This window comes from Mustelus asterias, chromosome 9 (assembly GCF_964213995.1).
Source record: "Mustelus asterias chromosome 9, sMusAst1.hap1.1, whole genome shotgun sequence".
Taxonomy (NCBI): Eukaryota; Metazoa; Chordata; class Chondrichthyes; order Carcharhiniformes; family Triakidae; genus Mustelus; species Mustelus asterias.
This window is the reverse complement of record NC_135809.1, coordinates 78,992,319-79,015,037: the sequence shown is the minus strand read 5'-3', so window position 1 is coordinate 79,015,037 and position 22,719 is coordinate 78,992,319. Positions and strand designations below refer to the sequence as shown.

Genomic DNA, 22,719 nt, shown 5'->3' with positions numbered 1-22,719 from the left:
ATCCTTGCTAATATACCATCCCCAACAACCTGGGCTCTCATCTAATTAAGTAGCCTTTTGTGAGGTATTTTATCGAACATTTTTTGGAAATCCAAGTATATTACTTCCACAGGTTTCCCTTTGCCTATCCTACCTATTGCCACCTCAAAGAATCCTAATAAATTTGTCAGGCAAGATTTCCACTTCATGAAGTCATGCTGACTCTGCTTGATTATGGTATGTTCTAAATGTTCTGCTAATATATCTTTTATAATGGACTCTAACATTTTCCCAGTGATGGATGTTAAGCTCACTGGCCAATAGATACCAGTTTTTTGTCTCCCTTTTTGAATAAGGGCATTATATTGACAGTTTTCCAATCGTCTGGGACTTCTCCAGAATTTAAGGATTTTTGGAAGATTACTACCAGCACATCCACTATCTCTGTAGCTACTTCCTTTAATATCCTAGGATGCTACTCAGCAGTTCCAGGGGACTAATCGACCTTAAGCCCCATTAATTTCCTTAGTGCTTTTTGTAGTGATAGTTTACTTTGTATTTATTTCCTGCCGCCACCACACCCCCCCCCCCCCACCCTCCCCCCCCCCACACCCCACCCGCCCCCCGCGCCCCCTCCCCACCTCTTGTCTTCTGCCCCTTGAATATTTAGTATTTTTGGAATGATATGAATGTCATCCACCATGAAGACTGGCACAAAGTATTTGTTTACCTCCTCGCCCATTTCCTCGTTCCTCATCATTAATTCTCTAGTCTCATTCTCTAAGGGGCCTCTGTTCATTTTGGTCTCTCTCTTCCTTTTCATATATTTAAAGAAGCTCTTGCTGTCCATCTGTAAGTTACTTGCTCGTTTACCCTCATAGTTTATTTTCTTTTTTTTTTTGGTTATCTTTTGTTGGTTTTTAAAACTTTCCCAATCCTCTGGCTTAATATTAATCTTTGCCACATTGTATGTCTTTTCTTTCAGTTTAATACTACCCTTAATTCCTTAGTTAACCATGGTTGATTTAGGATTCCTAGAATCCTTCTTCCTTACTGAGATATATCTTTGTTGTGAGTCATGTACTATTTTCATAAACATCTGCCATTGATGATCAACCGTCTTTCCTGCTAAATTCTTTTCCTAGCCCACTCTAGCCAATTCTGCTCTCATTTCTTTACAATTACTCTTATTTAAATGTAGCACAGTTAGTTCTCTCTCAAACTGAACTCTAGATTCTGCCATGTTATGGTTATTGTTTCCGAGAGGATCTTTTACTCTGAGATTATTTACGGAACCTGCCTCATTACACATTACCAGATAAAAATAGCCTGATCCCTGTTTGGATCCACAACATATTGTTCTAAGAAACTACCCCAAATACACTCTCTGACTTATTCCTCATGGCTACCTTTGCCAACTTGATTTCCCAATTTACAAGAAGATTAAAGTGCTGCCTTTTTTACATTGAGTCATAGGGGTTTACAGCATGGGAAAAGGCCGCCCAGTTTTTACCATTAAGCTAGGCCCAATAATCCACATTTGGCCCGTATCCCTCTATATCCATCTTACCCATGTAACTGTCAAAATGCTTTTTAAAAGACAAAATTGTACCCAGCTCAACTACTACCTCTGACAGCTCATTCCAGACACTCACCACCCACTGTGTGAAAAAATTGCCACTCTGGATACTTTTGTATCTCTCCCCTCTCACCTTAAACCTATGCCCTCTAGTTTTAGACTTCCCTACCTATGGGAAAAGATGTTGACTATCTACATGCTCTTATTATCCCCTGATTTATTCTTCGTCCTACAGTATAGTTACTGGTAGGGGGCCTATAGAGTACCCCCACCAGTGTCTTATTCCCCATGGTGTTTCTTAGCCCCATCCACATGGATCCTACATTTTCCAATTCAGGTTCATTTCTTGCTATCGTCCTTGTTCCATCTCGTAGTAACAAAGCTACCCCACCACCCTTTCCTTCCTGTCTGTCCTTAGAAAAATGCCATGTACCCTTAAATAGTAATTCCCAGTTTTGATCCCATTATAACCACAGCTCCGGTTCACTAATGTGCTTTAGGGAAGGAAATCTGCCATCCTTACTTGGTCTGACCTACATGTGACTCCAGAGCCACAGCAATGTGGTTGACTCTCAACTGCCCTCCAAGGGCAGCTAGGGATGGGCAATAAATGCTGGCCAGCCAGCGACGCCCATGTCCCATGAACGAATAAACAAAATGATGTAAGATCATACCATTAACCTCAATTGTGCTGTTAATTTATTTATTTTTTGCTGAATACTATGTGCATTTAAATAAAGAGCCATTGATTTTGCCTTGTCATTACTTTTTCTATTTTTGACCATATTTGTCATTGTTTTTCATGTCTATACACTCTGTCCCTTCCTGTCACACTCTGGGTATCATTACCTAAATAGCTGCCTTGTAATGGTGCCATATCCTTGTGCTTTGTAAGCCTACACATCCCCTCTCTGGAATCACCCTGTAATGACTCCGGAAGCCAAACTGAAAAGGAGCATAGTTTATTTTACAACGTAAAGATTACTGTGGTGTACACACACCAATCCCTGCCGGGGACTACTGTTCAGCAGGCCCAGTCCTGGGCCTGCCTTATAAAAGGCTCAAGTAACGAATTCCAGCTGGGCAGACCACTGCCTGTTACCAGGGGGACTCATATTCAATGAACCCCACAGTGACATCAATCAGTGATTCCCCATGGACCTCGTGGGGAACATTACACCCCCTCCTGCCCCCCACAGCCCCCTTTTAATTTGAAGCCATCTCTACTTTCTTAGTTATGTGGTTTGCAAGAACACTGGTTCCAGCATGGTTCAGATGTAGGCCCCCAGTACTGATACCAGTGTCCCACAAATCAAAACCCACTTCTCCCACACCAGTCTCTGATTCATGTATTCATCTCTCTAATTTTATGTACCCTATGACAATTTGCATGTGTTCAGGTAATAATCCAGAGATTATAACCTTGAAGGTTCTGTTGTTTAATTTAGTGCCTAGCTCCTCAAACTTTCCGTGCAGAACCTTTTTCCTCATTCTACCTATGTCATGTCCACTGTCCACAGCAACGGGATCCTCGCCCTCCCACTGCAAATCCCTCCCCAGCCCGGAGCAGGTATCCCAAACCCTGGCACCAGGCAGACAACACAGCTGTTTGGATACTCACTCCTTACTGCAGAGAACAGTGTCAAACCTCCTCACTATACTGTCAGCTCTTACCACTACCTTCTTATGTGCTCCCCACTTGAATGGTTTCCTATACCACAATGCCATGGTCAGTCAGCTCATCCAACCTGCAGCCCCCATTCTCTTCCTAAAAAGCTGAAAGAACCTCAAACCCATTGGACAATTGCAGAGGCTGACACTCCTGCACTCCTATCCTCTGGGTCCCCTTGCCTGCCTCAGCTGCAGTCACCCCTCCTGTCCCTGACCACTTTTCAAACTGGAAGATCCTATCTGAAGGGGTGTGACTACCTTCTGAAACAAAACGTCCAGGTAACTCTCACCCTCCCTGATGTGTTGCAGTGTCTGCAACTCAGCCTCCAGCTCAATGACTCCACAAGCTGTAGACATTTACTGCAGATGTGTTTGCCCCGGTTAACACCAGCACCCATGAGTTCCCACGTGCTGCACTTTAAAAAGTAAAACTTTTTAAACACCGATGAAAGCATGCAACTATTTGAGGATCATATGGAGGATATATTGCTTTTTCACAGCTAGTGTCAATGCCAAGTGCTGTTGCAGTTCCCAGAGGTGAAGAGGCAGTGTTCTAGTCCAGTGCAGCAGCTCCCAGACATAAAGGACGAGATTCTCCGGCTGCGCTTGCATCAAAACTGGAGAATCCCCACCCGAGATCAATGGACCTTTCTCATGGTCCGTTCCCCCCGCCCCCGCCTCCTCCCTCTCCCACCCGCTACAATTCTCATGGTGGGTGGGATGGGAGAATTCCAGGCAGTGCTCTCATTGTTAATCAACAGAGCTACAACATCTGCTTTCCCTTTCTTCCTATCCTTCTAAAATATCAAATACCTCTGAATATTCTGGTCTCAACTACCATCATTTTGTAATCACATCTCTGTAATGGTTATTATATCATACCCATTTATTTCTAGTTGTCCGATCAATTCACCTTTCTGGTTACGAATGCTGTTTACGTTCAGATAAAGGGCCTTTCATTTTGCCTTTTTAACATTCTGCTCTATTCTTAACTAATTTGCTGGTAAACTCTGATGATTGTATGTTCTGTCCCTTCCTGTCACACTTTGGTTATCATACCCTATACTGCTACCCTGCACTATTGTTTTGTCCTTTCTCCTTAACTTTCCAAATTTCCCCTTACACGAACCTCTCCCTCTATTTAGTTTGAACCTCTCTCTACAGCCCTAGTTATATGATTGATTAGGATGCTGGTCCCAACACGATTCTGGTGCAGGCCATCCCAGCAGCACATCTTCCTCTTTCCCGACTATTGGCTCCATAGAAACAGAGGAAAGAGGTGCAGGAGTAGGCCGTGTAGCCCATCAAGCCTGCTCCACCATTCAATGTGATCATGAATGATCCTCTATCTCAGCACCATACTCCTACATTCTCTTCCTACCTTTTGACACCTTTAGTATCTAGAAATCTATCTATTTCTCTCTTAAATACATTCATTAACTTGGCCTCCACAGCGTAATTTGGTAGAAAGTTCCACAGATTCACTGCCTTCTGGGTGAAGAAATTTCTCCTCACTTCAGTCCTAAATGACCTACCCCATATCCTGAGAGTGGTCCCCCTTGTTCTAGGCCCTCTAGCCAAGGGAGACATCATCCCTGCATCCAATCTGTCCAGCCCTGTCAGAATTTTATACGTTTCAATTAGATCCCCTCTCATTCTTCTTAATTCCAGTAAATACAAGCCTAGTCGACCCGATCTCTCCTCATACGACAATCCTGCCATCCCAGGGATCAGTCTGGTGAATATTCACTGCACTCCCTCTATGGTAAGTATATCCTTTTTTAGATAAGGAGACCAAAACTGCACACAATAGTCCAGGTGCGGTCTCAGCAAGGCCCTGTACAACTGCAGTAAGACAGTCTTGCTCCTGTATTCAATCCTCTTGCAATGAAGGCCAACATTACATTTGTTTACTGCACCTGCATGTTTGCTTTCAGTGACTGGTGTACAAGGACAGCCAGGTCCCTTTGAAAGTCAACATTTCCCAATTTAAATCACACTCTGCCATTCTGTTTTTCCATTCAAAGTGGATAACTTCACACTTCTCCACATTATACTGCGTCTGCCATGTATTTGCCCACTCACTCAAATTGTTGAAGCCTCTTTGCTTCATTGTCATCACTCACAATTCCACCTAGTTTTGTGTCTACGGCAAACTTGGAAATAATTCACTTGATTCCCTCTGTCCAAATTGTTAGAATATAACCAATGATAACATTGGATCTGTTGTAGTGACCAATGGTAACATACTGTAAAGGTCAGCTGACCCAGTAAACTGTGTAACCAATGACAAAATGATGTGGTGGTCAGCTGACCAGCTGACTCAGTATAAATAAGAAGCTGCTGGGGTTTGTGGGGAGCTTGGAATGGCCTTGGGTGAGACTCCAAGTGTTGGAGTAAAGTTAGTTCTTTATTAAACCTTTTCTTTTGATTTATACGTTGGAGTAAGTTTTGTTTCATTGTATTGCCTCTAACTCAAGAGTTCCTTCTGCTGGATCAATACAAATCACTGATATATATTAGGAATAGCTGGGGCCCAAGCATTGATCCTTGTGGAATCACACTAGTCACTCCACCTTCCACTGCAAGAAAGACCCATTTAGTCCGACCCACAAATCTCAATCCGTACCAGTAAATATTACCTCCAATCCCATGCACTTTAATTTTGCACACAAACCTCTTATGTGGGATTTTATCAAAAGCTTTCTGAAAATCCAAATGTACCATATCTACTGGTTCTCCTTTACTAGTTACATCCTCAAAAAACTCCAGTAGGTTTGTTAAACATGATTTCCTTTTCATGAATGATTTACCTTTCAATAGACTTTGGGCAGGATTTTCTAGCCCTTCTGCTGACAGGATTGTCTGGTCCTGCCAAAGATGCCTCCCATCCCATACCCCCTACGGCAGGATCCCCAGTGGCACAATGAGCAAGCCATGCAAAAGGCTGTAGATGTTTAAAGTTTATTTAATAGTGTCACAAGTAGGCTTAAATTAACACTGCAATGAAGTTGCTGTGAAAATCCCCTAGTCGCCACACTTTGACACCTGTTCAGGTGCACTGAGGGAGAATTTAACATGGCCAATGCACCTAACAAGTACATCTTTCGAACCGCAGGAGGAAACCCACGCAGACGCAAGGAAAATGTGCAAACTCCGCACAGACAGTGACCCAAGCTGGGAATTGAACCCAGGTCCCTGGCGCTGTTAGGCAGCAGTGCTAACCACTGTGCCACCATACCAACCCAGGAAAGTCCCACCAACAACAAATGAGTCACTTCCACTTCCAGGAAACTGCTCTTTATCTAACCCCTTTGCTATTTTCTAAATGTCTTATTCTCAAATCCTTTATGATAAACTGTAGTATTTTCCCTAATACTGGTGTTAGTCTAACCTGTCAGTAATTCCCTGTTTTCTCCCTTCCTTCTTTTTAAATAGTGGGGTTACATTTGCCATCCTCCAATTTGCCAGGATTGTTTATAATTTACAGACTTTTAGAAGATAACATCCAACGCATCCATTATTTCTGCGGCTGTTGCCTTTAGTACCCTGGGATGTAGATTATCAGGCCCTGTGGATTTATCGGCATTCAGTTGCATTAATTTCTCCAGCACTAGTTTCTTACTAATACTAATTTCATTCAATTCATCCTTCTCACTAGACCCATGGTTCCTTAGCATTTCTGGGAAGTTATTTGTTTCTTCCTCTGTGAAAGCAGAACTAAAGTAGTTTTTTTTAATTGCTCTGCCATTTTCTTGTTATCCATGATCAATTTTGGACTCATTACTTTCTTTTTACAGAAGCTTTTACAGTCTGCTTTTATGTTCCTTACATGTTTACTCTCATATTCTATCTTTACTTTCTTAATCTCCTTGCCCTCCTTTGTTGAATCCTAAATTGCTCCCAATCCTCAGGCTTACTGCTTCTTTTCGCAACTTTATATGACTCCTCTTTGTTCTAATACAATCCTTCATTTCTTTTGTTCGCATGTTTTGGGCCACTTTTTTTGCATCAGAAAGAGAACATGGTTTTCAGCAGCCCCTCTTTCCCGATTCTGGGTCCATGAATTAGGCACTGAGTGCTCTTGACTGAGAATTCTCTGGAATCCCATAAGCAAACATGCCAGGATTTGTTAGTCGTGCTCCCTGCATGGTGAGTCCCTCCCCCACCCTCCACTGGGTTAATACAGCAGCAATGTGAGACCGTTAAGTGGGTCTTAATTGCCTACTTTGGCCTTAATTGGCGGCAGGGCAGGAAGGCTGTCCCACTGGGACTTCTCGCCATGGACTTAATCGGAGTGGAGAAGAGAAGGTGGTCTCCACGCACCCCCCCCCCCCCCCCCCGAGTAAAAGCCCCTCTGCCATCGCCCGCCAGGGGGACGGCACAAGATTTTGCCCAATGTATCTGGGTAGCTTTTCCTCTCTTTGAGGGATTGCAGTGTCTCTGTAACTCAGACTTGAGCTCATCAATTCTGAATCAAAATTTCTCGAGCTGCAGGCACTGACTGTGGATGTGGTTGCTGTGAATCACACTGGTGTCCACCGGTTCCCACATGCTACAGCTGTAACACATCAACCTGCCATCTTTATTTTGTTCTATTCAGCTAAATATGTTTCAAGTTTAGAAATATCTATAGGCCATAGGATCACTACAGTGCAGAAGGAGGCCATTTGACCCATTGTGTCCGCACTGTCTCTCTGACAGAGTATCTTAACCAGACCTACCCTCCACCCTATCCCCGCAATCCCATGTATTTATCCTGCTCACCAACAGATCTTGGCACGTTAAGGGGGAATCTATTACGGCCAATCCACCTAATCTACACATCTTTGGAGTGTGGGAGGAAGCTGGAGCACCCAGAGGAAACCCACGAAGACACAGGGAGAATGTGCAAACTCCACACAATCACCCAAGACCGCAATCGAACCTAGGCACTGCTGCTGTAACCACAGTGCCACCGGACCGTCCTAATCATATCATTCAACGACTATCTGTAGTCATGTTTAACCAGTCATAATTAATTATGCTATAACATTAATATAATACTTATGTCTCTCCAGCATCTGTTACAACTACTGCCCCAGTTTCAGGAGAGAGAAAGAAACTTCAAACCATATTGAAGGGCAACATATTGTTCCTTGTAGTGCACAGGACAGAACACAACTGTCTTTATAGAACTGAAGTATGGCATCTTCCCTTTTATGCCCAGTCCCCTCTCAAAGGTTCTTGTCGAATTCCACCCCTTCCTTCCTTTACCTCTATTAAATTACAGACGCTGAAAGTAAGTTTTCCATCTGGACCCCAGTCCTCTCAAGAGAACAGAAGGCCCAATTGAACATCTCTCATAACTCCAAAATTGTTTTAAAAAAAAATCATTGTACATACCATTGTCAGCCCAGCAAAGCTGGACAACAGAAAGTATGAAGAGCTGTACAACCAGCGAGTCCCGGAGTAGCTCCATGATTGCTAACTGCTGATGGAAGACTACAGCTAATAGACAGACTGGGAATATATTCTGGTTAATGGTACACCGAGATCAGCAGAGGGCAGGTTGCATCACAGAGAGGTCACATTGCTCAAGCAAAGAAGCTCCTCTCTCCTCTGTGTTCCAGACCAGAGAATGGACTACAGACTTCTGACATATATCACCGTTCCTTCACCTCCACTGTGTCGATATCCTGGAACTCGTTAACCAACAGCACTGCAGGGGCAGCTTCACAGGAGATATTTCCATTGATCACTGCCCCTCATCCCCCAGATTCAGTGCAGGTCTGAAATGCAATGACCCCATATTGTCTTGGACAGCAGTTGAGTCAGAAATGACCGATAGCATTTCACCACTGATCACTGTGTCATTCACTGTTTGTTCCTGCTGTAAATCTTTAAACAACTCAAAGTGTGTTTGTGAAAACAAAGAGCGAAAGATTTTGCATTTGTATAGCACCTTTTGCTATCATAGGGCGTCTGAAAGCACTTTACAGCTGAGGTACTTTTAAAGAATAGTGACTGCTGCAATAAGCAATCCCACAACAGCATCAAGATAATGACCAATACCCATAAAACCTGGCATTCTAAAGTAGCGCTGAGGGAGTGCTGCTCTTCCAGGTGTAGTATCGACATGCTGTACTTGGTTGAAGTCATTAGGGTACATTTTAGCTTCATTTGAAGCAATTTTTAAAAGCGGCATCTCGGCCTTTTGGCTAAGATGCAAATGAGATCAAGCCTTGGAGGAGGAGCAATGCCTGCTCCAATCAGCTTGGATCATGTAGATCAAGCCCAAGACAGGAGGTGAGAGCCCTGTCTTGTCAGCTTGGATCGGGAATGTCTCACTTGTTGAGACTCTGATTTGGACTTGATTTGATTGAATTGGAATAAAAACAAAAAAAAAGCACAAACTGCTTTTAAAAAAGTTATTTCAAGTTTCAAGCTGTCAGAGAAAAGAAGAGATTAGAAACAAACTAAAATAACAGAGGAAGGCACACAGATTTTGTAGGTATGAAAAAATAATCAAAATACGTGAACATAAGGAAGAAAGTTGAGAAAAGTTCAGGAGAAATATGTTTCCAGAGAGCAAAAAAGTGAGACTCTCAAGTTTAGACCACTTTGGGTGCCAAAGGGCATAAAAAGTAGGATAAGGCAAAAAATGCTTATGTCGTATACCAAGGGTCAGAATTTCAAAGGGCCGTGGAGTTGGACTTGTTGTAGGCAGGATTTGAAAATCACAAGGCCGCTTTGAGATCCTAATGCCTCTGGGATAGTTTGCAATTTTCAAAGGGCCAGAGGAAGGATTACAGGGAACTTGCTCAATGCCAATTCACAGCCCCTTAAGCTTAAGAAGGAGATTATTATGGGGCCTGTCTGCTGCAGAATGGAATTTTTAAATATCATTTTGGTGAACCTGAATAGTCTGGCGTATATTAGTGCAAAGCTGTTGAGTTCATCATGGGACCTATTTGCTCTGGTGTGAGCGTTGGGCATTCATTTTTCCTTCATGGTGCCATCCAGTCCCATCTTGCTGTTGGCCCACTGAAGAACATCTGCTCTCTTTGGCAATGAAGTGGCAGCCTTCAATGTGGCTGCTGCTTGCCTTTGCTGGTGGGTCCCAGGCAGGCAGTTCTCACCTTCTGGAGGTGCTCGACACTTCTAACTGGACACTGAGCTCACCACCTGACCAATTAGGTGGTTTGAATTTTAAAGTAGCATTCAAGAGCGAGGCATTTCAGGTGTTGGGGTGGGGTACAGAATTCATCCAAGTGTCAGGTAGTCAATTCTGTTTTGGCAATTTGGCTCCAAGGTCAATACTGCAGAAAGCTTAATGGAGTGTAGAAAGTGCAGGGATGAAATTAAAAGGAAATTAGGAAAGCAAAGAGAGAGAATGAAAGAATGTTGACAACTAAAGTCAAGGAAATCCAAAATGGAAAGAGCAAGAGAATAACGAAGAAAAAAACCAGGGTTAATTAGTGATCATCATGGTCATTTGTGTATGGAGGTCCAAGATGTGTACTTCGCTCTTTATAAATACTTATAAATAAGTTTTGCATTTTGAATTTGGCTAGGATAAGCATGAGATATTTCACTTCAGGTATGATTCAAGTGACCCACCAGGGAGCTTTTATCAAACACAGTTTATTTAAGAATATAGTTAACATGTATAATAAGGAAATTAACGAGAACTATTATCAATTGCAAACAAGAAACAAACAATCATGATAATGTATAACCCTTAATAAGGATCTCTAAAATGTTCCAATCAAACCAATCCAATAAACAAAAGACCCTTTTCATAGGTTTAACACAGCACAGACTAATGCTCACGTGATACTGGGATTGAGGCTGCTGGTTGAATTCTGCAGTCAAATGCTCTTGAGGCTCAGAATGGTTCGAAAACAAGGCCGCTTCCCAAAACACCAGAGAGACTCTGGTCCAGCCCCCAACAACAGCGGCTTTTCACCCTTCAGGGAAACAAGATCCTATCTTCAACCAACCAACAGAATTTTCAAAACAACAGGGAGAGAGGAAAAACACTTCCTTTTAGCTTGCTGACCCTTCTCAAACTAAAAACTCAAACCTGCAGCTCCAAACTGAAACTGAAAATGAAATCCCTGTCACCTGACCTGCCCAGTTTTTTTTCCTTCCAACAATGACATCACCCAAGGCTGTGAGCATGAATTAAAACAAATTCCTAACCACTAACATCACAAAATAAGCAATTATTTATTTACCGCATCAAAGACTCATAAGCCTTTAATAGCATCTTAAAATTGCCTTTCAAAATGTCAGTGCATCACTTTGCTGCAATAACTGGTTCATTAGCTACTGACGCTCAGCAAAGCATTTATAATGAGCTCAAATGTTAAAGCAAACCATGAGAAATCTAAACAATGAGCTCCATTGAAACAAGAAAAGATGGCCTATTTTTTCTAAGTTACACCAGATGTCCTGTCCATAAAAAGCTGTCTTTACTTGTGCCTCAATATTAGGGTGCAATGCCATGTTAGAGGTGTGGAGAGTGATGTCTCAGGAAGTTACATACATTAAACTTTGTAACTCGAAGTTAACACGGATAACCATACAGATTTTCCCAGAGTGGGCACTGTCCTAGCTCAATGCTGCCTTAGAAGCTGATAACTGGCACACAATTAGAAACAAGGAAATTTCATTAAGTTTCAACAGCGGTTTGCTGACAGTCGCTCCACTGCTTCCCTATTCTGCTCACTGTTCTCCTTATTTCTCTTGTTGCTCTGCCCATAGCCCCCTGCTTGCCTCTTCACTTCAACCATCCCCACTTTGCTGCTTTCCCACTCAGTTTGCCATTCTCTTCACTTCCCCTGTTACTTTTCCATGGCTTGTTTCCAGAATGAAGGGTGGTAGTGTGAAGTACGAACTAAGGAATAGCATGATGGGAAAATTGGTCAGCTATTTGATACAATATAAGCAAGACTGACTCCGCATAACTTAAGGCTGTATGAGTAAATAAAACAAGATAAGGTCAGGGATGACGGAGTCACCGACCTTCTTCTGTTACATCAAAGGACAAGATAAGGGTATGAATAATGAGACAAAGAGTTCTAGGAGGTCAGCAAGTTATGACATGATTAATGGCATTGCTTATGATTCAATTACTAATCGAATTCCTGAATATGCTCTGGTCACGCAAACTGATAATGATTATGTATAAATACTGAACTGATTCTTTGTGTAATTGCAGACTTGTGGAAGAATCAGCAGTTGTACCAACTGCTCTCTGACCTCAAGTTTCAGCCATATACTGCATGCAGTCTTTCCTAAATAAAGGCTTGTTATTTTGTCTGAACGAACTTTGTTGAGTTTTTCTATCACAGTCAAGAAGCAGGAAAGTTTCCACTTCAACAGTAGGATATAAAGGGGTGGGGCAGGGGATGGGAAGCAAGGAGAATGGTGAAGCGATTGGGTCAAGGGGTGAGGAAAGCAAAGAAATCAGCAGGAGAAATTGGGGGGAGGAGCGGCAGGGGAAACAGCATGGAGACAAGGAGAATGGCAAGGGAAGCGAGGGAGGTCGTGAAGGCAGCTGGAAAATGGTGAGGGGACCGAAGATAGCAGCCTGGAAAGCAACATGGGAACGGTGAGGGGAATGGGCAGAATGGTTAGAGGAATGGTGAGGGGAGTGGAGAGAATGGTTAGAGGATCATGAATGGAGTAACGAGAATGGTGAGGGGAGTGGGGAGAATGGTTAGAGCAACGGTGAGGGGAATGGGGAGAATGGTGAGGGAACGGTGAGGGGAGTAGGGAGAATGGTTAGAGCAATGGTGAGGGGAGTGGGGAGAATGGTGAGGAAACGGTGAGGGGAGTGGGAGAAGCAGCAAAGGGAGCGGGAAGGGCAGGAGGGAAGTTGGGGAATGCAGAAACTGAGATTTTAGAATACACAATGATGACATAGCAATTGGAGAAAGTTCTGTTCACTGAGAGCTGGTGTGGGAACTGAATTCCTGATTTCCATTTCCTGTTTGTCAGTGGCTGGAGCTAGGGTGTTTATTTTTCTCTGAGGTGTGGTGCCGGAAGACTGGTGGATTGCTGATATTGCGCTGATGTTTTAAAAGAGGAGGAAGAAATATCCTGAGTAATTACAGGCCAGTCAGCCTAACCTCGGTGGTGGGGAAATTATTGGAAAAAAATTCTGACAGTTTCAATCATTGATCAAAGGCTGTCAGCAAGGATTTGTTAGGGATCTGACTAACATTATTGAATTTTTTGAGGAAGTAACAAGGAGTTGATGAGCGTAACACATTTTACATAGTCTGTGTAGATTTTAGCAAGGCTTTTGACAATGTCTCACATGACAGCCTCATGGGATCCAAGTGAAAGTGAAAATTTTATCGCTGATTGGCTTAGTGATAGGAAGAAAAAGGACACGTTTGTAGGGTTTTGTGTTTGGGCTGTATCCGGTGGGGTTCCATCGGGCTGTGTACTAGGTCTATTGCTTTTTGTAGTATATAGAAGCAAAGAACTGACTCAGTCTCTCCTCATACATCAGTCTCACCATCCCAGGAATCAGTCTGGTAAAATTTCTCTGCACTCACTCTAGAGCAAGAACAAAGACATCCTTCCTCTGATAAGGAGACCAAAACTGCCCACAATATTCCAGGCGTGCCCTCACCAAGGCCATGTATAATTGCAGCAAGACACTGCTGCTCCTGTACTCGAATCCTCTCACTATGAAGACCAACATGCCATTTGCCTTTTTTACTGCCTGCTGCACCTGCATGCTGACCTTCAGTGAGCGGTGTATGAGGACACACAGGTCATGTTGCACATTCCCCTCTCCTGACGTATGGCCATTCAGATAATAATCTGCCTGTTGTGGGAAAATTGCCACTTCAGAGTCAGACTTGGAGGTTTCAACAATACAGTTTTATTGAACTGGAGAAAGGCACTGTCACTCCGCAGTACTTTAGGCAGCTACCTTCTCTCAATGATACAATAGGAGTGGTTCATTTTTATACTTTTCAGACAATGGATAGTCCGGACATTAGCCATTTAACACATCGTTACAGTTGAGTAGGATCGATAGTTAACACATTGTTACAGCCAGACATATACAGACATTAGCTTTTGACATCACATTGTTTCATAGAATGGATACATTTTCTCTTTCAGTGATTTATCAATGACTTTAGTTTCGGTCTATACATACAGTAATTGGTTTTCCTGCATTTATGTATTCCCGTTCTCATCTGTGGCTAATCTCTTTATCAGACCCTATTGTCCTTATCTTAAAGTGCCTCAAGCCCTGGCTTCCTGCAGTATTTGTTCCCTGCATGTAAATAACATGCAAACAAACTCCAGTTCTTCGGAATAATCACAAGGGAGTATCTGGACCAAATCAAGCCTGTCTGTCCTGCATGTTTTAATTTCAAGTAGCTGTCTGCGCTAAAAGTCAGTGCCTGCTTAATGTCTCTCTCCCAGGTAACTTTTTATGTGCCAGGCAGCCATTTTATGTGTTATGTACCCATCTTTATGTTTTTCCCCACTTCACTTGGTCCGGATTATGACTTTAATAATCCCTAGACCAACAATTATACATTTATATATATAGGTCAATCGTCTTCTTTCCTTCTTTGTTTCTTCTGATGTCTTCGGGGATCTTCATCTTCATGGGTTCTTCCTTGATGGATGCACTGGCTCCTGGCACAATTCTTGTCACCATACAGCAGACTTTTAGGCATCCAACAATTAGACAACAGACAGTTACAATTGAAATGAGTATGACCAATCCATGTAATAAGCAAGATTCTCAGGACCCCCCTACTAGCCATTCCAGCCAGTTACTTCCTTTCTTGGGTCCCTGTCTGAAGCTATCAAGTTGTTCTCTGATGTTGTTGATGACTTGTGTAATGCTATAAGACTCGTCTGTGACATGGGCTATGCATTTATTGCCCATAATTGTACACACTCCCCCTTGTTGTGCTAACTGGTAGTCCACTGCGTATCGTGTCTGCTGTGCATATAATCTCAGTTCAGCCATTTCTTGGTTAACAGCCTCCAGTACTTTTGAAGTGCTGTTTCCCAGGACTGTTAGTCCACAAACAATATGATTTCTATTATTTGCACTAATCACTCCTGCTGCCCCCCCCCCCCCCCCCCCCCCCCCCCCCAGTGATAAGGCTCCAAGGAACCCATATCCTAGTGAGGATCCCATTGTGCCCGGGGCTTCCCAATCAGCGCAGAATTCTTTGCTGATAACCCGAGTTACTATTCTCCTCTGAATATGCCCCTTCTGAGGGCATGGAACAGTCAGTGGTCCTATTGTCCCTGCAAAACAGTTTGGGAGGTTTGGTGTTTCTGTCATGTAAGTACCATTGAAGAGGAACACATATCCCTTCTTAGCCCAGTAACATTTAGTGTCTTGATTATGTGTTTGTTCATATTGCCAATTGTTAGGTTTACTTGACTCCCTGTTTGATCCCACCACCTGGTAAGTATCAAATGGGTATGTCCATTTGGCTGAGTTTACGTGAGTTCCATTGCATTGTCCACAAATGAGCTGTCTTCCCGCAGTTATATTCAGACATTTCTGTTCATCACAAGTGCAAGTAATCTGTCCCTTATTAACCCGACAATGTTGATGGACACACTGCGTCTGTATGCAGGAATCATTCTTAGGGACCAAGGCATAGGCACATCCCCATCCCTGCCCCGTAAAACAAAGCGGATAGCTTGCAGTATCTGAACAAGCTTTTCCTCCCACCTGTTGGAACCCCCTGCACACAGGATCTGTGGGGTTTACAAGTCCCACACATCTCCCCTGTCTTTTGTATTTGCCAATTTGTCCCTTACAGGGTGTATCTGATGTATCTACTGTATATAAGTCATGAGGGGTCCACCCAGGGGTGGCTACAAATAGGGCTTCTACCGATTGTACTAACGGGTAACATACAGTTCGATTCCCGTGTAAATGTATGTGAGCTTTGTAAAACAAGTTATCCTCCAATCCAGTTAAATTTACAGTCGCGACAACGCAAAGTAGTACAGTTACATACGTGAGTACATACATATTCGCAACGATCAAATATCAAACCTAACACTATAATTCATATAATCTTATCTTATTAACCCGCACGCACCAGTTGTTCTTGCTTGCAGTCTTTGCCTGTGTTGAGGAAAGCAGTTCTGTTAGTTTATTAATTCTGTCATTCATTTATTCCCTTGTGTAATTTTAGCTGTGTCCAATGTTTCCATATACCTTTCCCTGGTATGTCTATACAGGAAGAAGTCTCACAACACCAGGTTAAAGTCCAACAGGTTTATTTGGTAGCAAATACCATAAGCTTTCGGAGCACAGCTCCTTCGTCAGATGGAGTGGATATCTGTTCTCAAACAGTGCACAGACACAGAAATCAAATTACAGAATGCTGATTAGAATGCAAATCTCTACAGCCAGCCAGGTCTTAAATGTGCAGACAATGTGGGTGGAGGGAGCATTCAACACAGGTTAAAGAGATGTGTATTGTCTCCAGACAGAACAGCTAGTGAAATTCTGCAAGTCCAGGAGGCAAGCTGTGGGGGTTACTGATAATGTGACATAAATCCAACATCCCGGTTTAGGCCGTACTCATGTGTGCGGAACTTGGCTATCAGTTTCTGCTCAGCGACTCTGCGCTGTCGTGTGTCGTGAAGGCCGCCTTGGAGAACGCTTACCTGAAGATCCAAGGCTGAATGCCCGTGACTGCTGAAGTGCTCCCCCACAATAGCCAAGTTCGATAGCCAAGTTCCGCACACATGAGGACGGCCTAAACCGGGATGTTGGATTTATGTCACATTATCAGTAACCCCCACAGCTTGCCTCCTGGACTTGCAGAATTTCACTAGCTGTTCTGTCTGGAGACAATACACATCTCTTTAACCTGTGTTGAATGCTCCCTCCATCCACATTGTCTGTACATTTAAGACCTGGCTGGCTGTAGAGATTTGCATTCTAATCAGTATTCTGTAATTTGATTTCTGTGTCTGTTTGCACTGTTTGAGAACAGATATCCACTCCATCTGACGAAGGAGCTGTGCTCCGAAAGCTTATGGTATTTGCGACCAAATAAACCTGTTGGACTTTAACCTGGTGTTGTGAGACTTCTTACTGTGCTTACCCCAGTCCAACGCCGGCATCTCCACATCATGTCTATACAGGCACAGGTGTCTCCACTAATTATAACTTCATATGGCCCATTCCAGTTTGGTGCAAACCCTGGTTTTTGTCAGGTAGTGTTTTCACTAGGACGCGACTTCCCGCTGTTGGGACATCAGGGAGCATCTTAAGCTCTCTCTCTGCGTCTTTTATTTCCTGATTGTCCTTTACCAATTTGCGCATCCCTTTGAGTTGGGTGCTTAGTTCCAAAACATATCTCCTGATTTTGTCTTTTTGTGGACCTACATCGGTCTCACCTGTTATGATACTTTCTGGTAATTGCATCGCCCGTCCTGTCATTAGCTCATAAGGGGTTAATCCGGTTGTCCGGTTTGTGGTAGCTCTTAATCTCATTAGTATAGTGGGCAATATCTCTGTCCACATTTTTCCCGATGTTTGTATGGCTTTAGCTAGTGCATTTTTAAGTATTCTATTCATACGTTCCAACATTCCAGAACTCTGTGGGTGGTAAGGGATGTGAAATTTTTATTTTATCCCCATTAATTGGCATACTGTTTTTACCACCTTTCCAGTGAAGTGCGTCCCTTGGTCCGAATCGATTTGTAGGGGTGCACCCCATCTAGGGATTACCTCTTCTGCCAATATCCTAGCCACCGTGGTAGCAGTACAATTTGTAGTAGGGAACGCTTCTACCCACCTGGTGAACTGGTCTATAATAACCAGACAATAAGTTTTGCCATGGGATTGTGGTAGTGGCCGTGTGAAATCTATTTGCAGATGTTCCCAGGGCCCCTTTGGTCTCGGCTGGTGTCCCATTTTAATTTTTACGGGTTGACCAGGGTTGTGTTGCGCGCACGTCATGCATCGGTGACAGTGTCGGGCTATATCTCTTCCCATTCCTTTCCACCACCATTCCTTTCCTATACTGGTTATCATGGCCTCTCTACCCGCATGCGAGAGTCCATGGTGTAGTTCCAATGGGATGTTTTGTATGCACTCTGGTGCTATTACCTTATCTTCCCGTCTCCAAATGTTATCAGTCCCTTTGATTGCTCCCTGTGCTTTCCATTTCTCCTTTTCCTCTTTTGAGGTATCCTCATGTAAGTCCCGAATATCTATTTAATCTCCTGTCTGTTCTGTTGCTGCTATTGGCAGCTCACCAATTGTCTCCTGTCCTAAGGCTAACTGTGCCACCCTATCTGCGGCTTGGTTCCCTTTGAAATTTAACCAGTCCGTGTTATCTCTTCCTGGTTCTTTCTGGTGCGCTTTAATTTTGATTACTGCGGTTTCTCTAGGTTTCTCGCTAGCTCTCAATAATGCCTCAATTCTTTGCTGGTGCTTAATAGGCGTCCCTCCCGTGGTTATGAACCCTCTTCTTCCCCATGCTGTCATGTAGTCATGTATGACTCCGAATGCATAGCGACTATCTGTATAGATGTTCACCGTTTTACCTTCAGATAACTCTAGTGCCTGTGTGAGTGCCACTAGTTCTGCCACTTGCGCGGATAGACCTCCGTCAATCCTTCCTGACCTTACTGTCTCTAATTTGTCATTTACTACTGCCCACCCTGTTCGGGGTGATCCTTCCACATATTTGCGTGACCCATCTACAAAAAGGATCTCTTCAGCTGTTATTGAGGGCATATTCTTTATCCTACCCTCTCCTTCGTCCACATCTATATCTTCACAATTGTGTGGCTCTCCTTTCGTCTAAAATCCCTTCTGCTGGGTTATTCCCTGTGTCCCTTATTATTATCACGGACTTGCTTGGAGGTAGGAGAACAGCTTCCCACTTAGCCCTTCTCATGTTTGAGACTGATCTTAGTTTTCCCGTGTTCAACATTTCCACCAAGGTGTGTTTGGTGTGAAGGATTATATTCCCTGTCACGATTGCTGGCTCACTAACCTTTACGGCCCAGGCGATGCAATCCAAGGCGGCCAAGCACCTTGGCAGTCTGGTGACTACCGGCCCTTCTGCTGTGGAATAATACCCTATGGCTCTCTTTCTGTCGCCATGGTCTTGTGTTACCACTGCGGAATAGAACCCTCCCTCATTACTACAATGGATATGGAAGTCCTTATTAGAATCGGGTAATCCTAGTCCAGGGGCTGATATCAGTTCTGTTTTTAGTTTAGTGCAAGCCTCTTCCTGCTTGGGTCCCTATTCTACGGGATCTAAAGCTGGTTTTCCCCCTTTGACTCATCTTTGTATGGGTTCTGCTAATTTTGCGAACCCTGGGATGAAACTCCGGTTATAGTTGAATAGTCCTAGCATCTTTCTGACCCCTCTTACGGTGACGGGTCGCAGCATTTGTTGTACTGCCTTTTTTCGGTCCATTGGCATTTCTTTAAGTCCTTGGGATATAAGGTGTCCTCGGTATAGGACCTGTGTTTTCCCGATTTGTGCCTTTTTTGGGCTCTCCTTTAACCCTGCGGCTTTTAATTCATTCAGTACTAAATATAAGGCTTCTTGATGTCCTGACTTGGACTCCGAAGCTATCAGGATATCGTCTACATACTGTAGGACCGTACTACCCTCTGGCAGTTCTACCCTGTTCAGGATGTCACTCATTGCTTGATGGAATATAGCGGGGCTGTTGTGGAATCTCTGTGGTAAACGAGTCCAAGTGTACTGCTTGTCTCCCACTGTAAAGGCGAATTTGTCTTGGGATTCAGGATCCAATGGTAAGGACGAGAATCCGTTGGCTATGTCCAATACTGTGAATATTTTGCGCTCCTGTGACAGTCCATTCAGGATTGTCGAAGGCTTGCTACAATGGGGCACTACCTTGCCCTTGGTGTCTCTTTGCCCACTTCAATTCCTGACCATCACGTGGCGGATTTCCCCTCTTAACATCCGGTCTAAGGCTGGGTGTTTGAGAAAGGCACTACCTTGTCCTCTTGTCGGTCAGCACAAGCAACAGTTACTTATCACAATCAGCAGTTAGTACTTATCACTATACCGTATATAACAATACTTATTACTACAAATACCCCTTAAGTTTAACCCCTTTCAAACTGTATTCTTGACCCTGTCTGACTCCCACAGATTCAGTGATCTCTACCCCGGCTTTCCGATCGTGGCCAATCAATCGGAGCTTTACCAGCTTACCAGCAATAGGATCCTTGCCGACTACGCCAATTGTTGTAGGAAAATTGCCACTTCGGAGTCAGACTTGGAGGTTTCAACAATACAGTTTTATTTCACGAAGCTTCGTGGAGAAAGGCACTGGCACTCCGCAGTACTTTAGGCAGCTACCTTCTCTCAATGATACAATAGGAGTGGTTCATTTTTATACTTTTCAGACAATGGATAGTCCGGACATTAGCCATTTAACACATCGTTACAGTTGAGTAGGATCGATAGTTAACAAATCGTTACAGCCAGACATATACAGACATTAGCTTTTGATATCGTATTGTTTCATAGAATGGATACATTTCCTCTTTCAGTGATTTATCAATGACTTTAGTTTCGGTCTATACATACAGTAATTGATTTTCCTGCATTTATGTATTCCCATTCCCATCTGTGGCTAATCTCTTTATCAGACCCTATTGTCCTTATCTTAAAGTGCCTCAAGCTCTGGCTTCCTGCAGTATTTGTTCCCTGCATGTAAATACAAACAAAGAACAAAGAACAGTACAGCACAGGAAACAGGCCCTTCGGCCCTCCAAGACTGTGCCGCTCCTTGGTCCAACTAGACCAATCGTTTGTATCCCTCCATTCCCAGGCTGCTCATGTGACTATCCAGGTAAGTCTTAAACGATGTCAGCGTGCCTGCCTCCACCACCCTACTTGGCAGCACATTCCAGGCCCCCACCACCCTCTGTGTAAAAAACGTCCCTCTGATATCTGAGTTATACTTCGCCCCTCTCACCTTGAGCCCGTGACCCCTCGTGATCGTCACCTCCGACCTGGGAAAAAGCTTCCCACTGTTCACCCTATCTATACCCTTCATAATCTTGTACACCTCTATTAGATCTCCCCTCATTCTCCGTCTTTCCAAGGAGAACAACCCCAGTCTACCCAATCTCTCCTCATAGCTAAGACCCTCCATACCAGGCAACATCCTGGTAAACCTTCTCTGCACTCTCTCTATCGCCTCCACGTCCTTCTGGTAGTGCGGCGACCAGAACTGGACGCAGTACTCCAAATGCGGCCTAACCAGCGTTCTATACAGCTGCATCATCAGACTCCAGCTTTTATACTCTATACCCCGTCCTATAAAGGCAAGCATACCATATGCCTTCTTCACCACCTTCTCCACCTGTGTTGACACCTTCAAGGATTTGTGGACTTGCACACCTAGGTCCCTCTGTGTTTCTATACTCCTGATGACTCTGCCATTTATTGTAAATAACTGTCTGTCCTGCATGTTTTAATTTCAAGTAGCTGTCTGCGCTACAAGTCAGTGCCTTCTTAATGTCTCTCTCTCAGGTAACCTTTTTGTGTGCCAGGCAGCCATTTTATGCGTTATGTACCCATCTTTATGTTTTTCCCACTTCACTGCCTTCCCGTTTTTGCCACCAAAGTGGATAATCAATGACTTAGCGTTATATATTGGGAGCATGATTAACAAGTGATATGAAAGTGTGCAAATGATATGAAGATGGTCTGTGTGGTTGATAGTGAGGAAGAAAGCTCTAGAATGCAGGAAATTACCAATTCACTGATAAGGTAAAAAAGTGGCATTTGGAATTTGATATGGAGATATGTGAGGTAATGCACTTGCGGAAAGCTAGCAAGAGAAGGGAAGGATTTATAGAAGTGTAGAGGAAAAGAGGGACCTTAGGGTGCATGTTGGCAGATTTCAGAAGGCAGCAGGACAGATAGATCTGTGGTTAAAAAGACAGACAGAATACTTTCCTTTATTGACCAAAGCACAGAATATAAGAGCAGGAGATTCTTGTGGAGTTGGATAGAACACTAGTTAGATCTTAGCTGGAGTGCAGCAGCATTCAGTTCTAGTCAAAAACAGAAAATGCTGGAAAAACTCAGCATCTGTGGAGAGAGAAATAGAGTCAATGATTGGATTTTATAGCCTCGCTCAGGTGGGACTGGAAATTCCCGCCCAAGATCAATGGAGATTTCCGTTGCCGGACCCTCCCCCGCTACGATTCCGTGGCAGGAGAGATGGTAGAGTTCCAGCCTATGTTTCAAGTCTGTACAGATTCGAAACATTAACTCTATTTTCTCTCTCCACTGACGCTGCCAGGCATGCTGAACCTTTGTAGTATTTTCTGTTTTTGTCTCAGATTCCAGCATCCGCAGTATTTTGCTTTTCTATAGTTCTATTCACCGCATTTCAAGATGGAGGTGATTGCAGTGGACAGGATATGCAGGCGATTTATGAGGATATTGCCAGGAATG

At 43.6% G+C, this 22,719-nt stretch overlaps 1 protein-coding gene across 1 annotated transcript in view; it reads right to left on the bottom strand.

Moving 5' to 3' along the window:
- Positions 1-8,759, bottom strand: part of f2 (coagulation factor II (thrombin)) — a 55,419-nt gene extending 46,660 nt beyond the window's left edge. The window contains exon 1 of the mRNA XM_078220405.1: positions 8,615-8,759. Coding sequence (XP_078076531.1) covers positions 8,615-8,690 — 76 coding nt within the window. The 5' untranslated portion in view covers positions 8,691-8,759. The remainder of the gene's footprint in view (positions 1-8,614) is intronic.
- Between the last annotated feature and the right edge of the window lie 13,960 nt (positions 8,760-22,719).